Genomic DNA, 17938 nt, shown 5'->3' with positions numbered 1-17938 from the left:
ATTATGTAGGAAAAACTACCTTTTAAAAACACTGTGGTTAATATATTTGCAAAAATACAAAATAACATACGTAACAAGGTATTGTGGTATTATCTGAATGGGGATTCTGCTGTCTAGACCAGGAAATGGGAGGCAGGGAATGGGGACCTCTGCTAGAAAGGAGCAGTCTGAGTTCTCTCCCTCGCCCTCTTTCTGCCTTTCCCAAAGACTGTCTTACCACCACCACAGCTCCCTGAGCCACAGACCCCACCCATTCTGTCACCTTTCCAATCTTAGCAATTGGAAAAGAGGAGAGATTATGAAAGGCAAATTTCTTCCTCAGGTTGGAGGTGCCTGTATATATAAAGGATTCAGCAAGCTCTACATGGGGTGATGATATAATTTATCATATAACTGGGCTACTTCTGAAAGTGAAATGGGGAGCTATTAATAATTTCTCCAGGAGAACAGGTGTGAACCAGGATGCTCTTGGGCAATCAGGGAAATGTGATCACCCCAACTACATATATCCAGGGTTATCAAATAAGGTTAATAAACTGACAGAGAAAGAACAAAACTCTACGTTAAATGCACATTAAGAATTCTAAATTTATACCCAACCATTCATTATAACTATCCCTTTTAAATTCTTATAAAATGAAGATAAAGCTTCTTATATGCTTTTGACATTTTGAATGGATATTATCCATATCATAAATTATGGTAAAGTAGCATTAAGGACAATTTGTTAATAAACATAATCAAAGAGAATTTGCAGAAAATATGGGATCATGGATGAAAATTATATTCCACTACACACAGTTAATAATTAAGCATGCAAAAAAATAAAATTACCCGAAATGATATTTCTAAATTTTCTCCTCCCCAGATATCCATGCCACTGTCATACTGCCCAAGTTCACTGAAATAGTGTCTGTTCATAGCAAACAATCCTCCAGCCATTGTAGGTGACCTAGAAAAGGAAAATAATTACTGCACTGAATCTATAGAGGTAATTATCTTATCTACTCTTTTTGTTTTAAACAATTCAGTGACGCTCTGCAACATTACTAATAAAAACTAGATTAACTATTATGAAATATATTTTATCTAATATCAGGGGATGAAGTGGGCCACATAACTGAATTTTCTAGATGGGTAATGATATGCTAGATACCTGGCAAATGAAGGCTACTTTTTCTAAGTATCCAAAGTACTTATTTATTATAACCATTGTTGACAGAAATTTACCTGAAATGAATTATTTAATTCCTTTTGACAGTATCACAGAGCCACTGGGATAAAAAATGGACTCCAGGGCCTGCCAATGGGAGACCAGACAAACTTCACACTTTAAATTGGACTCAAATGTGTTAGACCAGTGGCTCTCAAATAGGATGATTTTGTCTTTAAGCAAACATTTCATTAATGTCTGAACATATTTTCAGCTGTCACAACTGGGTGGGGGGGGTGCTACTGGCTTCTGATGGGTTGAGGCCAGGTATACTGCTAAATATCCTAAAATGCACAAGAGAGCTCCCACAACAAAGAATTATCTGGCCCCAAATGTCAATACTGAGAAGGTTGAGGAACCCTGCATTGTTGAGAGAGTCTGAAGTAGACTGGCCCTCAGAGACTCAAGCCCAGCTTCCAGTCATCTCACTTCCTGTAACTGGATTAGGTGATCATGAATTCCAGCGTCCCAAGCTGCCTGCCAAAAGTGAAGCAAAATTCTCTCTGCAGGGAGAAAACATCATGCCAGGTAGGAATGTATTTCTATAATTTTTCATATACAATGTCTGGTGCTAAACAAAAATAAATAAGCAAACAAACAAATAAATAACCAGGCAATCAGGAAGATAAATCACATGAAAGAAAAACAAGAGAAACAATCTACAACAGAAACAGATGTACAGGGGTTTCAAATAATGAAGTGAGTAGGCAGAGACTTTAAAATAACTGTTCAATATGTTCAAGCATTAAAGATAAAATTGACAATTTGGCAGATAATTAGATACTATTAAAAAAGAAACCATGGGGCTGGTCCCATGGCCTAGTGGTTTTAAGTTCAGCGTGCTCCACTTCGGTGGCCCGGGTTCAGTTCCTGGGCGCGGACCTATACCACTCATCAGCGGCCATGCTGTGGCAGCGACCCACATACAAAACAGAGGAAGAATGGCATGGGTGTTAGCTCAGGGCTAATCTTCCTCAAGCAAAAAGAGGAAGATTGGCAACAGACGTTAGCTCAGGGCGAATCTTCCTCAGCAAAAAAAAAAAAAAAAAAGAAAAAGAAAGAAAGAAAGAAAAAGAAACCAAATTCATGCATATCTGAAAAACACTTCTGACAAGTAAAAACAGAAAAAAATTTTAAGCAGCCAATGAAAGAGCTTCCCTTGAAACGAAACAAAAATAAAACTTGCTGACTTCTCACCAGAGAAAGTGGAATCCAGAGCATTCTTGAATGATACCTTCAAAGTCCTGAAAAATGTATCTGCCACTCTAGAACTGGACATTGAGTAAAACTATCCTTCACAATAATGGTGAAATAAAAACATTTTCAGAAAAAGGCAAGAGAAATCACCGGAAAGTCCAACCAAAAGAAATACTAAATGTGTTTTTTAGTCAGAATGAAAATAACCCCAGATGGAAGTTTGTAGATGCAGAAAGAATAAAGAGTAACGTAAAAGGGGAAATAAGTGGGTAAACCTAAACGAATACTCGTTACATAAAAAATGTCTTGTATGGACTCCTAGAAGAAAATATAGGCAGTACACTCTTTGACATCCGTCTTAGAAGGATCTTTTCGAATACCACATCTACTCAGACAAGGGAAACAAAAGAAAAAATAAACAAATGGGACTTCATCAGACTAAAGAGCTTCTGCAAGGCAAAGGAAACCATGAACAAAATGAAAAGACAACCCACTGACTGGGACAAAATATTTGCAAATCATATATCCGACAAGGGGTTAATCTCCAAAATACATAAAGAACTCATACAACTCAACAACAAAAAAACAAACAACCCGATCAAAAAGTGGGCAGAGGATATAAACAGAAATTTTTCCAAAGAAGATATACGGATGGCCAACAGGCACATGAAAAGATGTTCAACATCACTAATCATCAAGGAACTGCAAATCAAAACTACAATGAGATATCACCTTACACCTCTTAGAATGGCTATAAGTAATAAGACAAGAACAACAAATGTTGGAGAGGATGTGGAGAAAAGGGAACCCTCATACACTGCTGGTGGGAATGCAAACGGTGCAGCCACTAGTATGGAGATTTCTCAAAAAATTAAAAATCAAAATACCATACGACCCAGCTATTCCACTACTGGGTATTTATCCAAAGAACTTGAAATCAACAATTCAAAGAGACTTTTATGCACCCCTATGTTCACTGCAGCATTATTCACAATACCCAAGATATGGAAGCAACCCAAGTGCCCATTGAATGATGGATAAAGAAGATGCAGTGTATATATATATATACACAATGGAATACTACTCAGCCATAAAAAAAAGACAAAATCATCCCATTTTCCGCAACATGGATGGAACTTGAGGGTATTATGTTAAGTGAGATAAACCAAACAGAGAAGGACAAACACCATTATGATTTCACTCATATGTGGAAGATAAACAAATACAGGGACAAAGAGAACAGATTAGTGGTTACCAGAGGGGAAGGGGGTTGGGGGGTGGGCATAAGGGGTAAAGGGGCACACATATACGGTGACTGACAAATAATGACGTACAACTGAAATTTCACAATGTTATAAACTATTATGACATCAATGAAAAATGTCTTGTAGGGTTAAAAAATACATGCACACACACACATATATAGTTCAACAATACAACTTATGGGGGGATACCTGGAGTAGGAACATTCTGAGATCCTTGCATTTTGGAGAAAGTACCAATTTATATTACCCTTTGATAAGTCAAGGATGAATGCTGTGTTCTCTAGGGTAACCACCGAAAGAACGGTATGTAAGAATGTTTAACATCTAGTGATGGGGCGGCAATTGGGAACAGAATAATAATAAATTGGAACTCAAACCAAAAGAAGGCAAGAGAAGAGAAAAAAGAATATAAAACAGATAAAAGCAAATAGTACTACAGTAATCATAAACACAAAATATAAGCAATATTATTGAATGTAATCAACTAAATGCCCTAATTAAGACAATGTTTTTCACACTGGTTTAAAAACAAAACATAATAAAACAAAAGCCAACTCCATGCTACTTACAAGGGACATGTCTAAATATAAGACCCTAGAAAGATTGACGGCAAAAGGGAAGAGAAGTTACACAATGCAAATACTAATCAAAACAGAGCCGGAACAGCCATATTAATGTCAGACTATAAAGCAAGTCTCACAATTCTAAACGTATAGAATAAAAGAGAGACAATTCATAAAGATAAATGGTTTCATTCACCAGAAGATTTAATAATTCTAACCTTTCATGCATCTATTACCACAGCCTCAAAACAGATGAAGAAAACATATAAAGAACTACAAGGTGGGGCCAGCCCGGTGGTGCAAGCGGTTAAGTGCACGCGCTCCGCTGCAGCGGCCCGGGGTTCGCCAGTTTGGATCCCAGGCGCGCACCGACGCACCGCTCGTCAGGCCATGCTATGGTGGCGTCCCATATAAAGTGGAGGAAGATGGGCACGGATGTTAGCCCAGGGCCAGTCTTCCCCAGCAAAAAAAAAAAAAAAAAAAAAAAGGAGGATTGGCAGATGTTAGCACAGGGCTGATCTCCTCACAAAAAAAAAAAAAAAAGAACTATAAGGACAAACAGACAAATGCACAATTGTAGTGGGAAACTAATATACCATTTTCAAAAACTGATAGAACATGTGAATTAAAAATTAATAAAATATGGAGTACTCAAATAATGCAATAAACTTGACCAAACAGATACAGAACCTCATCTTCGACAACAGCAGAAAATACAAATTTTCTAGGCACACAAAGACCATTTATAAAAATCCATCATATGCTAGCCCATAAAGCAAATCTCACCAATTCCCACAGAATTAAAATCACACAGAATGTTTTCTGACCACAGTGTACTTAACCTAGGAATAAACAACAACTATAAAATCTCCATATGTCTGGGAAATAATAAATGCACTGCTAAATAACCTACACATCAGAGAAGACATCATAATGAAAATATTTTGAAATAAATGATGATATAAAATATCATAATTTGTGGGATGCAGCTAAAGCCGTGGTTAGAAGAAAATTTATCATCTTAAATACAAGTATTAGAAAAGAAAAAAGGCTGAAAATTTTAAAAATCTAAACATTCAACTCAAGGAGTTAGCAGCCATATTGTAAAAGTGAAACAGCTCACAGAAGAGCAGAAAAAGTAGGAAAAAAGTGGAAGGAGAAAGGGGTGCTAATGTCCTCACTGTACAAGGAGGGGTGTCAAAAGTTCTCAAAAGTCAGTAGAACAGGAAACAGACTTCAAGTATCAAAAGGAACCAATACAATAACTAAAACAAACCATACCACAACACCAGGCGATAGAGTACAAGGGAGTGATGTAAATGAGCTAACTCTTCATTTCTCCCATAGAGAGGGCCTAAAGTTGGTTTGAAACTGAAAAGAGCTCTATGCGTATCATCTAGAGTTAAGGAAGAAGTAAGAAACGGAGGACCAAAAATAAAAATGATTAAAAGAATCTGCCTCTGGGGAGGACTGAGAATAGGGAGGAAAGGGGTGGAGTCAGCTACTTTTCAACCTCAGTTCTTCCATACTATTTGATTTGCTAAAAATTAAATAATGAGGGATGGGCCAGGTGGCATAGTGGTTGGGTTCACGTGCTGAGTGCTCTGCTTCGATGGCCTGGGGTTCGCAGACTGGAATCTTGGGCGTGGACCAATGCACCATTCATCAAGCCACGCTGTGGCGGCATCCCGCATACAAAATGGAGGAGGATAGGCACAGACACTGGCTCAGAGACAATCTTCCTCTTTTTGCTGAGGAAGATTGGCAACAGATGTTGGCTCTGGGCCAATCTTCCTCACCAAAGAAATAAAATAAAATAAACAAAGAAAAACAAATACCCATGAAGATAATGAAATAGGCAAAAACTGGCAACTGCACTGAAGCTAAGAATGAGAATATATCTCACAGTCTGGGGTATGTTCTTCTCGCACTAGCAAAGGAAAACAAAAAATACTTTACTGGACTACACATATCTCACTTTCTGAAAAAGAACAACATGGGCAGTCGTAAAGGAGATAGGAAAAAATGGAGTCACCTCTACTGTCTGCCTTCAATTGTAGGATGTGAGGTCATAGAGACCAGAAACACAGATGGACAGTCCCCAGAGGCAGCCCTGCTCTCCTGAGAGACGTGCCTCAGCACCCAACTCCCATCTGCAGAGCTGGGGAGGGGAGGGTGGGTACTGACCCACGCTGAATCCCCTGGTAGGTGACGTGAGAAGAAGAGCCGCAAGCATGTGAAGACAAGAAGACAACTGAGAGCTGGGTGTGCTTTTTTAATGGACTTCAAACAGAACTGCAACAGATTCCCACACAAAGCCTGAGAGAGCAGAAGACGACCCCGCCCTGCCAGTAGATAACATCAGGCACCTGGAACTGGCCAAGGTCTCTATTAGCCTCCCCTCCATGTCTGGTTCAGATGAAGGGAAGCTGGAAAGGACCCAGAGGCCAGCTGAGGAGCCAATCGCATTCTAGTCACCTGAAGTGTTGGGAAAACATTATCTACTAAAGGGAAAGAGAGGCATACCCTGTGACCCAGCAGTTTCACTCCTGTAAACTAGAAGTCATGAACAAGAATGTTGGTTACAGCACTGTCTGTAATATAAAAGAAAACAAAAAACTTAAAGCAATCTCCCCAAAAAACTTAAAGCAACCCAATTGCCCACCAACAGTAAACTGGATGTTATGATATATTAATATAGCAGAATATTATACAGCAATGAAAATGAATCAACTATAGCTATATACTGTAAAACAGATGAATTTTTAAAGCAATATTGAGTAAAAGAAGCAAAACAAAATAATGAGTCCCATGGCTTCATTTGTATGAAGTCCAAAAGCAGGCAAAACTAAACTATATTGTTGAGAGACGCATACATAGGTGGTAAAACTCTACAGGAAAGCAAGTAAATGATTACTAGGTCAAGGTAATGACACCTCTAGGGACAAGGGCAGGGGCTGTGACCAGGAAGGGGTGTACAGGGGGCATCTGGGTGCTGTTTCTTGATCTGGGTGGTGGTTACACAGGTGTTCACATTATGACCATTTATTAAATTGTGTGCATATATACATGTATATGAGTACTTTTTATGTATGCTATTTTTCACAGTAAAAAAGTTAAAAAAAAAAAAAAAAGAGTAGGTCCAAGAACTTTAAAAAGTAGAAATACAAACAAACCTCTCTGAAATCTACACGAGAAATTTAAAAGAAAAGAAAGGAGAAAACATATAAGAGCAGATGTATATTAGATGTTAGCTCGGGCTCATCTTCCTCACAAAAAATAAATAAATAAATAAAATATTAAATTTATACTAGCAAACAACTGAGGATAAGTTAATAACCAATGCAATAAACCATGGCATTTGACATGAATAACACAGCACATGGGGTACTCCCATGGTATCCCATGCAACGATTATCCCAGGATACTGCTGACTTTGTCTGCCTTTCTCACTAAGCTATAAATCTTTGAGGGTGTGGAGTTTCTCATTCATATATCCTTCCTTAGGACTCGGCAGGGTGCATAAAATTCGGTAAGCACTTGAGAATTTTTAATGGACAAACAAATTAAGCCAACGCTTTTGATTCTTGCAAAGAAGAAACTATCTTTAAAATATTTTTTTCTCTTCTGAAGAAGTACTGGTGGGAATTTTTCAAATACACAGGAGAAATCTTACTTGATTGGTGCAGTAGCTCCTTCTGGTCCTCCGAGTTCAGAAAGGGGAACAAGATCCCATTTGAAGTGTAGCCCCCAGTTGAATCCTCCCCGCACCACAGGGGACGAGCTGTAGGCAAGCGTGTCAGCACTGATGATGTCGATCACCGGGCACACTACCGTCTGCCGGTCCTCCTGGATGACAGCCAGCAAGGGCTGCAGCCACATCACGTTCACTTCACAGTGGCTGTCCAGGAACACCAGGGCTTCTCCTGAGGAGGCAAACAACATAGGCCCCAAGAGTGTCACAGCACTCAATTTAGGTACAGCTGCCAGTTCAACTGGATGATGCATTTACATGGCATGAAATATAAGTGCCACCCTTCTAGTCCAAATAATTAAACCATTACTTTATTGCCAATCAGAAACAGGGGAAGTCTTTTAGCCATGAATTCAGCCTGAAGTGTACTGCTATGATTGAGGAATTAATCTGCACAACTCTTGAAAAAATCTACAGACAATTCAGATTCTCTTCAGTGAAAAGATTCCAGGGGCCGGCCCCATGGTGTGGCAGTTAAGTGTGCGAGCTCCGCTGCTGAAGGCCCAGGTTTGCGCCCACTGATGCACTGCTTGCCAGGCCACGCTGTGGCAGCGTCCCATATAAAGTGGAGGAAGACGGGCACGGATGTTAGCCCAGGGCCAGTCTTCCTCAGCAAAAAAAAAAAAAAAAAAAAAAAGAGGAAGATTGGCACAGATGTTAGCTCAGGGCTGATCTTCCTCACAAAAAAAAAAAAAAGATTCCAAGTCTCACAGGAACAATTCAGTTGTTTGGATAGCCAAGTACAGAGTGTGGTGCAATGACAGTGGCTAGTTGTGTGTTAATATTTTTATTACAATTATTGTAATCAAAATATTTCTAAATTGTGCCCGGTGGCACAGTGGTTAAGTTCGCATGCTCCGCTTCGGCAGCGTGGGGTTCTCAGGTTCGGATCCCAGGCACGGACCTATGTACTGCTTATCAAGCCATGCTGTGGCAGCATCCCACATATAAAGTAGAGGAAGATGGGCACAGATGTTAGCCCAGGGCCAATTTTCCTCAGCAAAAAGAGGAGGATTGGCAACAGATGTTAGCTCAGGGCTGATCTTCCTCACACACACACACACACACACACATACACACACACACACAATTTCTAAATTTAGTATACATTTCCCTGCCTTAGTAAACAGAGGATAGAGAGCATAACTCCATTTTCACTGGTGACTCAGAAACATGACTGCAATTATCGATTATTGCTACAACACAGCAATTCTCTCAGGAGTGAGAGAAGCAGGTACCCCTCTTGTCACGTCAGTGAGGCGGCTCCCCTCTCCCCTGGATTTACCACTGGACTGCCACGTGCTCACTGTCTTTCCTTCCATCTTCCACCTTTCCTTTCCAATTCCCCTAACCTGCTTGGCTGTAGTGGCTCTCAGCCAATGGGAGACACTTTTCTTCCAGTTAGTAAAATAAAAATCATAAAGGTTTTATCTTGCATTTTTAACTCCTCTTGATAAATGGTAGCAAGAATAAGGGTTTCTTTGATAATTCCAAATTTCTTTGATAACTTCATGGTTATTCTGAGCAGCTGAGAAACTTAGAATCTCATCATCAGATAGCATTATTATTATTCAAAAAGGTTTATCCATGAAATGTATCGATATAGACTTTACCTGAATTACTTAAAACACCAGATGCATCCTATTTTTCAATTAATGATAGCAGAAATACCTCACACAAGAAAGCTCTTTATGATGACAGTGAGTTAGTCATGTTACTCAATGTCTGTAAACTACATTATGAGGATGTAAACAGCAGACAGCTCACCAGACGTCATTTAATGCAGAAGGGCAAAGTGCTCAACCTGTACACTATTCAATGTGAAGAAAAGTCAATTCAATCAAGGTTCCTTTAAAGAGAAAATAAATTCCTAGCTTTTCTTAATTCTAAAACTGTTACTTTTTCCAATTAAAGCCAGTTTAACTACATGAAGTAAGATTATACATGGTCACATTGAACCTGAGACTGACTTCCCCAAAACTGGCTTGTTTCTGAAAGATCCTAAACTATATTTGAACGAGGACCGGCAGATGACAAAAAAAAAAAAAAAAAAAAAAAGCTAAATGGCTATTGTTATCTGAAAAAAAGTAAACTCTCAGTAATAATATATTATAACAGTACAATGTTTCAAATGGCATAATCTTGCCATTCCCCACAATTTTCTCTTTATCTCGTTGCCTTCAGTAAGTCAATAGAGCGAAGTCAGTCAGTCTTTACTTGACTAGAATTCTAAAGAAGAAAAATCATAAGCCTGAATTCAGACTGCATATGACTGCAGACTAGATGGAGAGGAGCTCCTTCTCATTTTTTGTTAATTGCTTCAGAAACCTGTAGGTTTAAGAGAAAGGAAGGAAGAAGAAAGATTCTAAAAATGAAGTCCCAGCTAAATCCAGTAAATGGGATAGTGGGTGTATAGGACAGGTGGTGGTAGCGAGCAGTGCCAACCACCTTAAACATCAGTGACTGGTTATCTTGAGAAAAGCAGGCTACAGGAAGGTAGGAGATGTTGTCACTACTAGGGAATACCCCCCTAAAGTTCTAGAATTCTCAATTTACCTTCATGATTTTTATTTTGCCATATCCATGGACTACATGTAGTATGATATACCTAATATTTTTAAACAAATTCACTTGTTTTAACTTAATTTTATTTTTTTTTAAATTGAACTTGGTATATATAATCATGCCAGCAAAAACATAAAATTGAAAATTTAAAGAATGAATTAAGTATTATAGTACAAAAGGAGAAAAACTATAGATAAAACATATTGATTGGGGCCGGGCCCATGGCTTAGCGGTTAAGTGTGAGCGCTCTGCTACTGGCGGCCCGCGTTTGGATCCCGGGCGCGCACCGACGCACCGCTTCTCTGGCCATGCTGAGGCCGCGTCCCACATACAGCAACTAGAAGAATGTGCAACTATGACATACAACTATCTACTGGGGCTTTGGGGAAAAAAAAAAAAGGAGGAGGATTGGCAATAGATGTTAGCTCAGAGTCGATCTTCCTCAGCAAAAAGAGGAGGATGAGCGTGGATGTTAGCTCAGGGATGATCTTCCTCACAAAAACAAAAAAACATATTGATTGCATTAACATGTTTTCTGAAAAAAGAAAAACTTATATGTCATAGTAATGAATAATAGCATTACAATTTCCATATGTTTTCAAGGCTTCTGCAAATTTGTCACATTGTTAAAATAGATCTTCTTTGCATATTCATGTTCAGTAGACAGTATAGTGAGATATGTCAATCCATCTTTGCTCATAGTTTACTGAAGAACATTTTTTTATTAATTTGAAATTTTAAATGTTTCTTTCACATGGAGCAATGGATATTTAAAATAGGAAAAGGCTTAAACATAAGAACACATTTATCAGAAATTCCTAAATAATCCCATTTTACAAAAGAATTCCAGAAATTTCAATACTGTCCATTTTGTTGTTCTAAATTTATTTTAAAAGGAAAATTTTTTATCAAGATCATAAATGAGGGCTGGCACCGTGGCTTGGCGGTTGGGTGCACACGCTCCGCTACTGGTGGCCCGGGTTCGGGTCCCGGGCGCGCACCGATGCGCTGCTTCTCCGGCCGTGCTGGGGCTGTGTCCCACGTGCAGCAGCTGGAGGGATGTGCAGCTATGACCTACAGCTATCTATTGGGGTTTTGGGGGAAAAATAAATTTTAAAAAAATTGAAAAAAACAAGATCATAAATGAAAATCACAATCACCAACCTTACATAGAGGTAACCACAAAAAGAAATACAATGGAATCGATATAATGTAACTGAAAACTACTATTGCTAGGGCCAAGGAGTCAATTCCGACTCCTAGCAACCCTGTGCACAGCAGAACGGGACCCAGAACGGGACCTTGCCCAGTCTTTTTGCACCATCCTTCTGGTGCTATATTAGACAATGCTCTGCTGCTATTTATAGGGTTTTCACGGCCAATTTTTTTGTAAGTGGGTGGCCAAGTCCTTCTTCCAAGTCTGTCTTAGTCTGGAAGCTCTGCTGAAACCTGTCCATCACAGGTGACCCTTTTCGTATTTGAAATATCGGTGGCACAGCTTTCAGTATCATAGCAACATGCAGCCTCCACAGATGGTGACAACTGACAAACAGGTGGTGTGGTTCCCTGACCAGGAAAAACTGAAGACTAACCAGATATAGTTTTCAGCAGAAGACTCTGAATTTGATACTCATTCTTTCTTTTTAAAGGGGGAGATTAGCGTATGTTGGAAAGGTTTTAAAGATATATTAGTAATAATGGAGACTTTCTCCTTGATGGAATCAGAAGATTTGAGGAAATTTTAAAGAAAATACCTTTATAGTTATGTAAGTCAATTTTTAACCTTATGTCCATTTACCCAACTAAAATCATGATTCATATCACCAGTGGTAGATGCATTCGCACTTTAAGAATTATTGGCATACTTCAATCAATTTGGGCACATACATTTTACATTTTGTATTAAAAAAATTACAAAAGTTCAGTTATATTTTGGACTCTTCTGCTTATATAAGTGAATAAGATATAAGCCCATTTGAGGGGCCATAAGTGACAATAAGGGCCACTATGAAAATACACCAATGAGGACTAAATTTAGACTTCACCTCCTTGGAGTCTGTACTTTGGGAGAGCAGGGTTAAAGTTATGAAAAGGCCTTTCCCAAACTGGACAAGCCAAATCTCTCCTACTGGCAATGCCCATTTAAGACACCACTTTTGGGCCGGCCTCGTGGCGTAGCGGTTAAGTGCGCGTGCTCCACTGCTGCCGGCCCGGGTTCAGATCCTGGGCGCGCACCGGCGCACTGCTTGTCAGGCCATGCTGTGGCAGCGTCCCATATAAAGTAGAGGAAGATGGGCACAGATGTTAGCCCAGGGCCAATCTTCCTCAGCAAAAAGAGGAGGATTGGCATGGATGTTAGCCCAGGGCTGATCTTCCTAACAACAACAACAACAACAAAAGACACCACTTTTCACAGACCTCTGCAGGTTCAGGAAAGGCTCCAAGGACACAGCCCTCATCACATAACACTCACCGAGAAAAGCCAACGGGGAGTTATACCTGTTGCATGAGCTGCTCCGATCATTCTTCCTCGAATCAATCCCTCACGCTTTGTATTTCTTATTACTTTAATTTTTCCAGGGAGGTATTTTTGGACATATTCATCTAGTTCTCCTTTCAAATCATCTGAAAATAAAGAGTCCCATAATTATTCAAACCACAGGAGACATGTACAAAAGACATTTTATAGCTACTCTAAAGTTGTATCTGGTACTTGCAACAAGAAATCATCAAGTAAATTATAGAATCTTCTTCTGCTTTCTTTTAAAAGATGGCAGCTTATCCTGTAAGGAAGAAAAAGGAAAGAGATGAAGGATAAGAGTTGGACTACTAGCCAAGAGGAATAGTTACCTTAGTTATAGACTTATTTGCATTTCCATAGCAACTAACACAACGCTTTGCATAAAGAATATTTGAAATTGATATCTTGAGTGAATGAATGTTCAACTGACTGCATATAAATCAGATTTAAAATAAAGAAAATGAGATGTAAATGTCTTTTGCTTCAAAGTAATTTATTAACTTACTCCATTTCAGAATAGTTGAGAGAGAACTTCTACTGCCCCTACCAAGAATTACATACTAGCAGCAGTAAATATGTCCTTTTATTAATTTAGCACCTTCCAAGGGCACTAAATATTTTTTATAAATTCTAGATCATTTACCTTTAAATTTCATAACAACTGCAAAGATCATATAAGATAATAAGAAGTAATTCTTTCCATAGTTAGTATATACACCATTGTAAATTATCAGGAATTTTCCCTTTTAGATAAAATATCCACTAAATGAAAAACAAAATACAAGTTGACATAAAAAAAAAAATTCAACACCATAAATTCTAGAATTTAATATTTAACCAACCTTCTACTTGGTCAAGACTCAGGTTCTTGGTTTTCTTAATCATTCGTTTTTGAAATTAAGTTTTGTTATTGTTTTTGTTTTTTGCTGAGGGAGATTCACCCTGAGCTAACATCTGTGCCAGTCTTCCCCTAGTTTATATGTGGGTCGCCACCATAGCATGGCCACTGACGAATGGTGTAGGTCCATGCCTGGGAACAAAACCCAGCGGCCAAAGTGGAACATGCTGAACTTACCCACTAGGCCACAGGGCCAGCCCCAAGTTTTGTTTTATATTAACCTTTCTAAATTTTCTCTTGTGAGGTTTCAATATTTACCAAGGTTTGAGAATTTTACTCCCAATGGTCTCAGTGTACATTTCCTCACTTTGTATATTTAAGTATACTGGCATACCAATTCTGTTGTTGATATAATAAGTGCCTAATAAAAACTAGAGTTATGAAAAAATATGTGATTGGCATACAATTTATCAGTGTATCTCTGCAGCTTGCTGTAATGAAAAGAGCAGAAGGTTTGGGGCTATGTGGACAAGGGGTGTAATTTGAACTCTACCACTTAACAGCTATGGGATCTTGAAGAAATTATTTAATATCTCCTTCTCTATAAAACGGCGATACAACCTATCTCATAAGGTTGAGAAGAGCCTAAATAAAAAGCCCTCCTCTATCCTTCTGTGTGTACATGAAACCACTCTTAGGAAGAGTCTATGTTGAATTAAAGAAAGGTATATAAAATATGTACTGAATCATAAAATACTGGCAGCATTCAGAGATCTAAGAGCTCTCAGAATGCAATCCACTTTTATCTGAGGACAGTCAGTGTAACAGACTTACTAGATAAACATAAGCCAAGGCATTATGTCAAGTGAAAAAAGCCAATCTCAAAAGGTCACATACTGAATGATTCCATTTATATAATATTCTTGAAACGACAAAATGCATAGAGATTAGGGCTAGCAGGAATTAGGGGTGGTTGGGGGAGGGAGGTGGGTGTGAATATAAAGGGGTAGCACGAGGGAGATCTTTGGGATGATGGCGTAGTCTGTATCTTGATAGCAGTGGTGGCTACACGAATCTATTCAAGGAATAAAATGACAGAGCACTGTACACACACATCGTACCAAAGTCAAATTCCTGGTTTTGATATTGTACTATTAATTATGTAAGATGTAACCAATGGAGGAAACTGGGTGAAGGGGTACACAGGACTTCTTTGTAACTTACTGTGAATCTACAGTTATTTAGCAATAGAAAGATTTTTTTAAAAAAGGTAAGCCAAGGAAAAAATTTCAAGGACTAAATTTGGGTAGCACAGTTTGTAAACAGGTTACAAAGGTATTGCAGTTTCTTCAAAATCATCCTATAATCAATGGACAGGCATTTATTTGTGGGTGGCTCCACTGCAACTGCACGCATAATTATGGTCCTCCTATCCACTATGTATTGAATGGTCAGCTCTGCTGATGTTGTCAATGCTACAGTGAACAACAGCCTCGATCCAACGTTACCAGTTACAACGTTCCTTACCGAAGTCACTATCATCGTCCACAAGGATGATTTCATGAAGAAGCCGGGCTGGCGTGCGGTCTAGGACACTGTGTACGGTCCGGAGCAAGGCAGACAAGGCTTCGTTGTAGAAACAGATAACAACACTAGCAACTGGCAGATCTGTCGGGTAAGACTTGTCTTTACATCTGTAAAAACACATTATGAGAAAATTCCAACATTTTCAAAGGCTCAAGTGTTAGCGTTCACCAAACATTAACTGCCCCCTTGTTCAGCCTCTTCTTTACATTACGGCAACAACAATTGTTTAAAAAGGATTTAAGAAAACAATGTGGTTTTTCACTCAAGAGTTTTACATTTGTCAATAATTTCCCCCAACAATACCTGCTACTCTGCTTCTTTTTAGGTCAACATTTAAAAATTTTGAATTTTTTTTCTTTTTTCGGTACATAAGTTACATAAAAATGTGTTATTTTTTACTGAAATCACTGCAAGTTTATAATGCAGCACTCATAAGCTGATGTTCAGCTTCCCTTCAATGAGGTTTCAAAAGGAAATAACAGAAATATAAAACTTTCTTTGAAAATTTTATTTTTTGCCCAATAACAGAAAAAGATTTGAGTAAACTACGATATATATCAAGATAATGGAAGAGCTTCCACGTAAGCACTGTTTGATAAAAAGGGTTAGGTGACTTCAAGCAACAATAAAAAAACACTAACCTAAAGACTAAAATCTGGAATTCCACATTCTCTTGCATGGCATACACTCTTCCAATGTCTGGGCCCTGCCTACCTCCAGCCTCTTGCCATTCTTCCACTACAGCCAAAGAGATCTGTTTCAGTCCCTCTGACAAACCATACACAGTCAGGTGCCACCTAACGTTTCAGTCAACGATGGACTGTATATACGACAGTGGTCCCATAAGATTAGTACCATACGGCCTAGGTGTACAGGAGGCTAGACCATCTAGGTTTGTGTAAGTACACTCTATGATGTTCACAGGACAACGAAATCACCTGACAATGCGTTTGACCCATTTCTCAGAATATACCCATCATTAAGCAATACATGACTGTAGTTTTATGCCTGAATCTGTTCCCTATACAGTAGTCTCTCCCTTATCCACAGTTTCACTTTCTACAGTTTCAGTTACACATGGTCAACCATGGTAGGAAAATATTACATGGAAAATTCCAGAAATAAACAATTCTTAAGTTTTAAATTGAGCACCATTCTGAGTGGCATGATGAAATCGCTCTCCACCTCGGACATCCAGCGTATCCACTCATCCCTTTGTCCAGTGTATCCACACTGTATTTACCACCCAACCATTAGTCCCTTAGTAGCTGTCTCAGTTATCAGATCGATTGTTGTGGTATCATGCTTCTGTTCGAGTAACCCTTATTTTACTTAGTAAAAGTAAAGCGCAAGAGTAGTGATGCTGGCAATTCAGATACACCAAAGAGAAGCCATAAAGTGCTTCCTTTAAGTGAAAAGGTGAAAGTTCTTGACTTAATAAGTAAAGAAAAAGAATTGTATGCTGAGGTTGCTAAGATCTACAGTAAGAACAAATCTTCTACCCGTGAAACTGGGAAGAAAGAAAAAGAAATTCATGCTAGTTTTGCTGTCACTCCTCAAATATGCACGTATAGGAACACACGTAAGAATACAGAGGGTTCCATACTTTCTGCGGTCTCAGGCATCCACTAGTGGTCTTGGAACATATCCCCGCAGATGGGGGACTCCTGTACATGGAAAAACCTTCCCTTGCATTACAGCTCAGTCACCACCCTCTGTGAAGCCTTTCCTGACCACTCTGATTTGGAGGCCCCATTTCTCTAATTCCTATCACAGCCTTCATTCTTGTGTTACTGCAATTACTCATTTCCTTATCTACCTCCCCTGCTAGACTCGAAGCCCTGCGAACCCAGGGACTATGTCTTATTCTGTTTATTTTAAGGGCTTAATACAGTGTCTAGCAAACAGAAGGTACTCAAAAAGATCTGTCTGGGAGTGACTGATTGAGCAAGCATACGAATGAAAAGCCTTTGAATAAACAAAAATAATGAAAACAGAAAAGCGAGATGATGAATAAATTCTTCACTGATTTTAATGCCTTTTTGCCCTGAATCCAATAAATATTTAAAACAAACTTATGCTCAGAAGGTTATTTAATTATGTGCAGTTAGCACCTTCCTCCTTTTTCCTACAATTTTAAATTTCAAAAGAGACGCAGCAAGCTCTAGAACTTTGTCAGTACAGTCTCAGAATATGTGGCTTCAGGTAGTAAGAATGGAAATCTGGGGCCGGCCCCGTGGCTTAGTGGTTAAGTGCTCGCGCTCCGCTGCTGGCGGCCCGGGTTCGGATTCTGGGCGTGCGCCGACGCACCGCTTCTCCGGCCATGCTGAGGCCGCGTCCCACATACAGCAACTAGAAGGATGTGCAACTATGACATACAACTATCTACTGGGGCTTTGGGGGAAAAATAAATAAATAAATAAATAAAATTATAA

General features: G+C 39.0%; 1 protein-coding gene across 7 annotated transcripts in view; it reads right to left on the bottom strand.

Moving 5' to 3' along the window:
• The window catches only part of GALNT11 (polypeptide N-acetylgalactosaminyltransferase 11), a 66106-nt gene that overhangs the window by 9278 nt on the left and 38890 nt on the right, over window positions 1-17938 (bottom strand). For all 7 annotated transcript variants that reach the window (XM_058533783.1, XM_058533747.1, XM_058533793.1 and 4 more), the window contains exons 4-7: window positions 15444-15610; window positions 13057-13182; window positions 7915-8164; window positions 835-952 (exon numbers count right to left, since the gene is read on the bottom strand). In XM_058533783.1, coding sequence (XP_058389766.1) covers window positions 835-952; window positions 7915-8164; window positions 13057-13182; window positions 15444-15610 — 661 coding nt within the window. The remainder of the gene's footprint in view (window positions 1-834; window positions 953-7914; window positions 8165-13056; window positions 13183-15443; window positions 15611-17938) is intronic.

Source organism: Diceros bicornis, chromosome 3 (assembly GCF_020826845.1).
Source record: "Diceros bicornis minor isolate mBicDic1 chromosome 3, mDicBic1.mat.cur, whole genome shotgun sequence".
Lineage (NCBI taxonomy): Eukaryota > Metazoa > Chordata > Mammalia > Perissodactyla > Rhinocerotidae > Diceros > Diceros bicornis.
The sequence above is the reverse complement of the archived record's forward strand: the minus strand, read 5'-3'. Positions and strand labels throughout refer to the sequence as shown.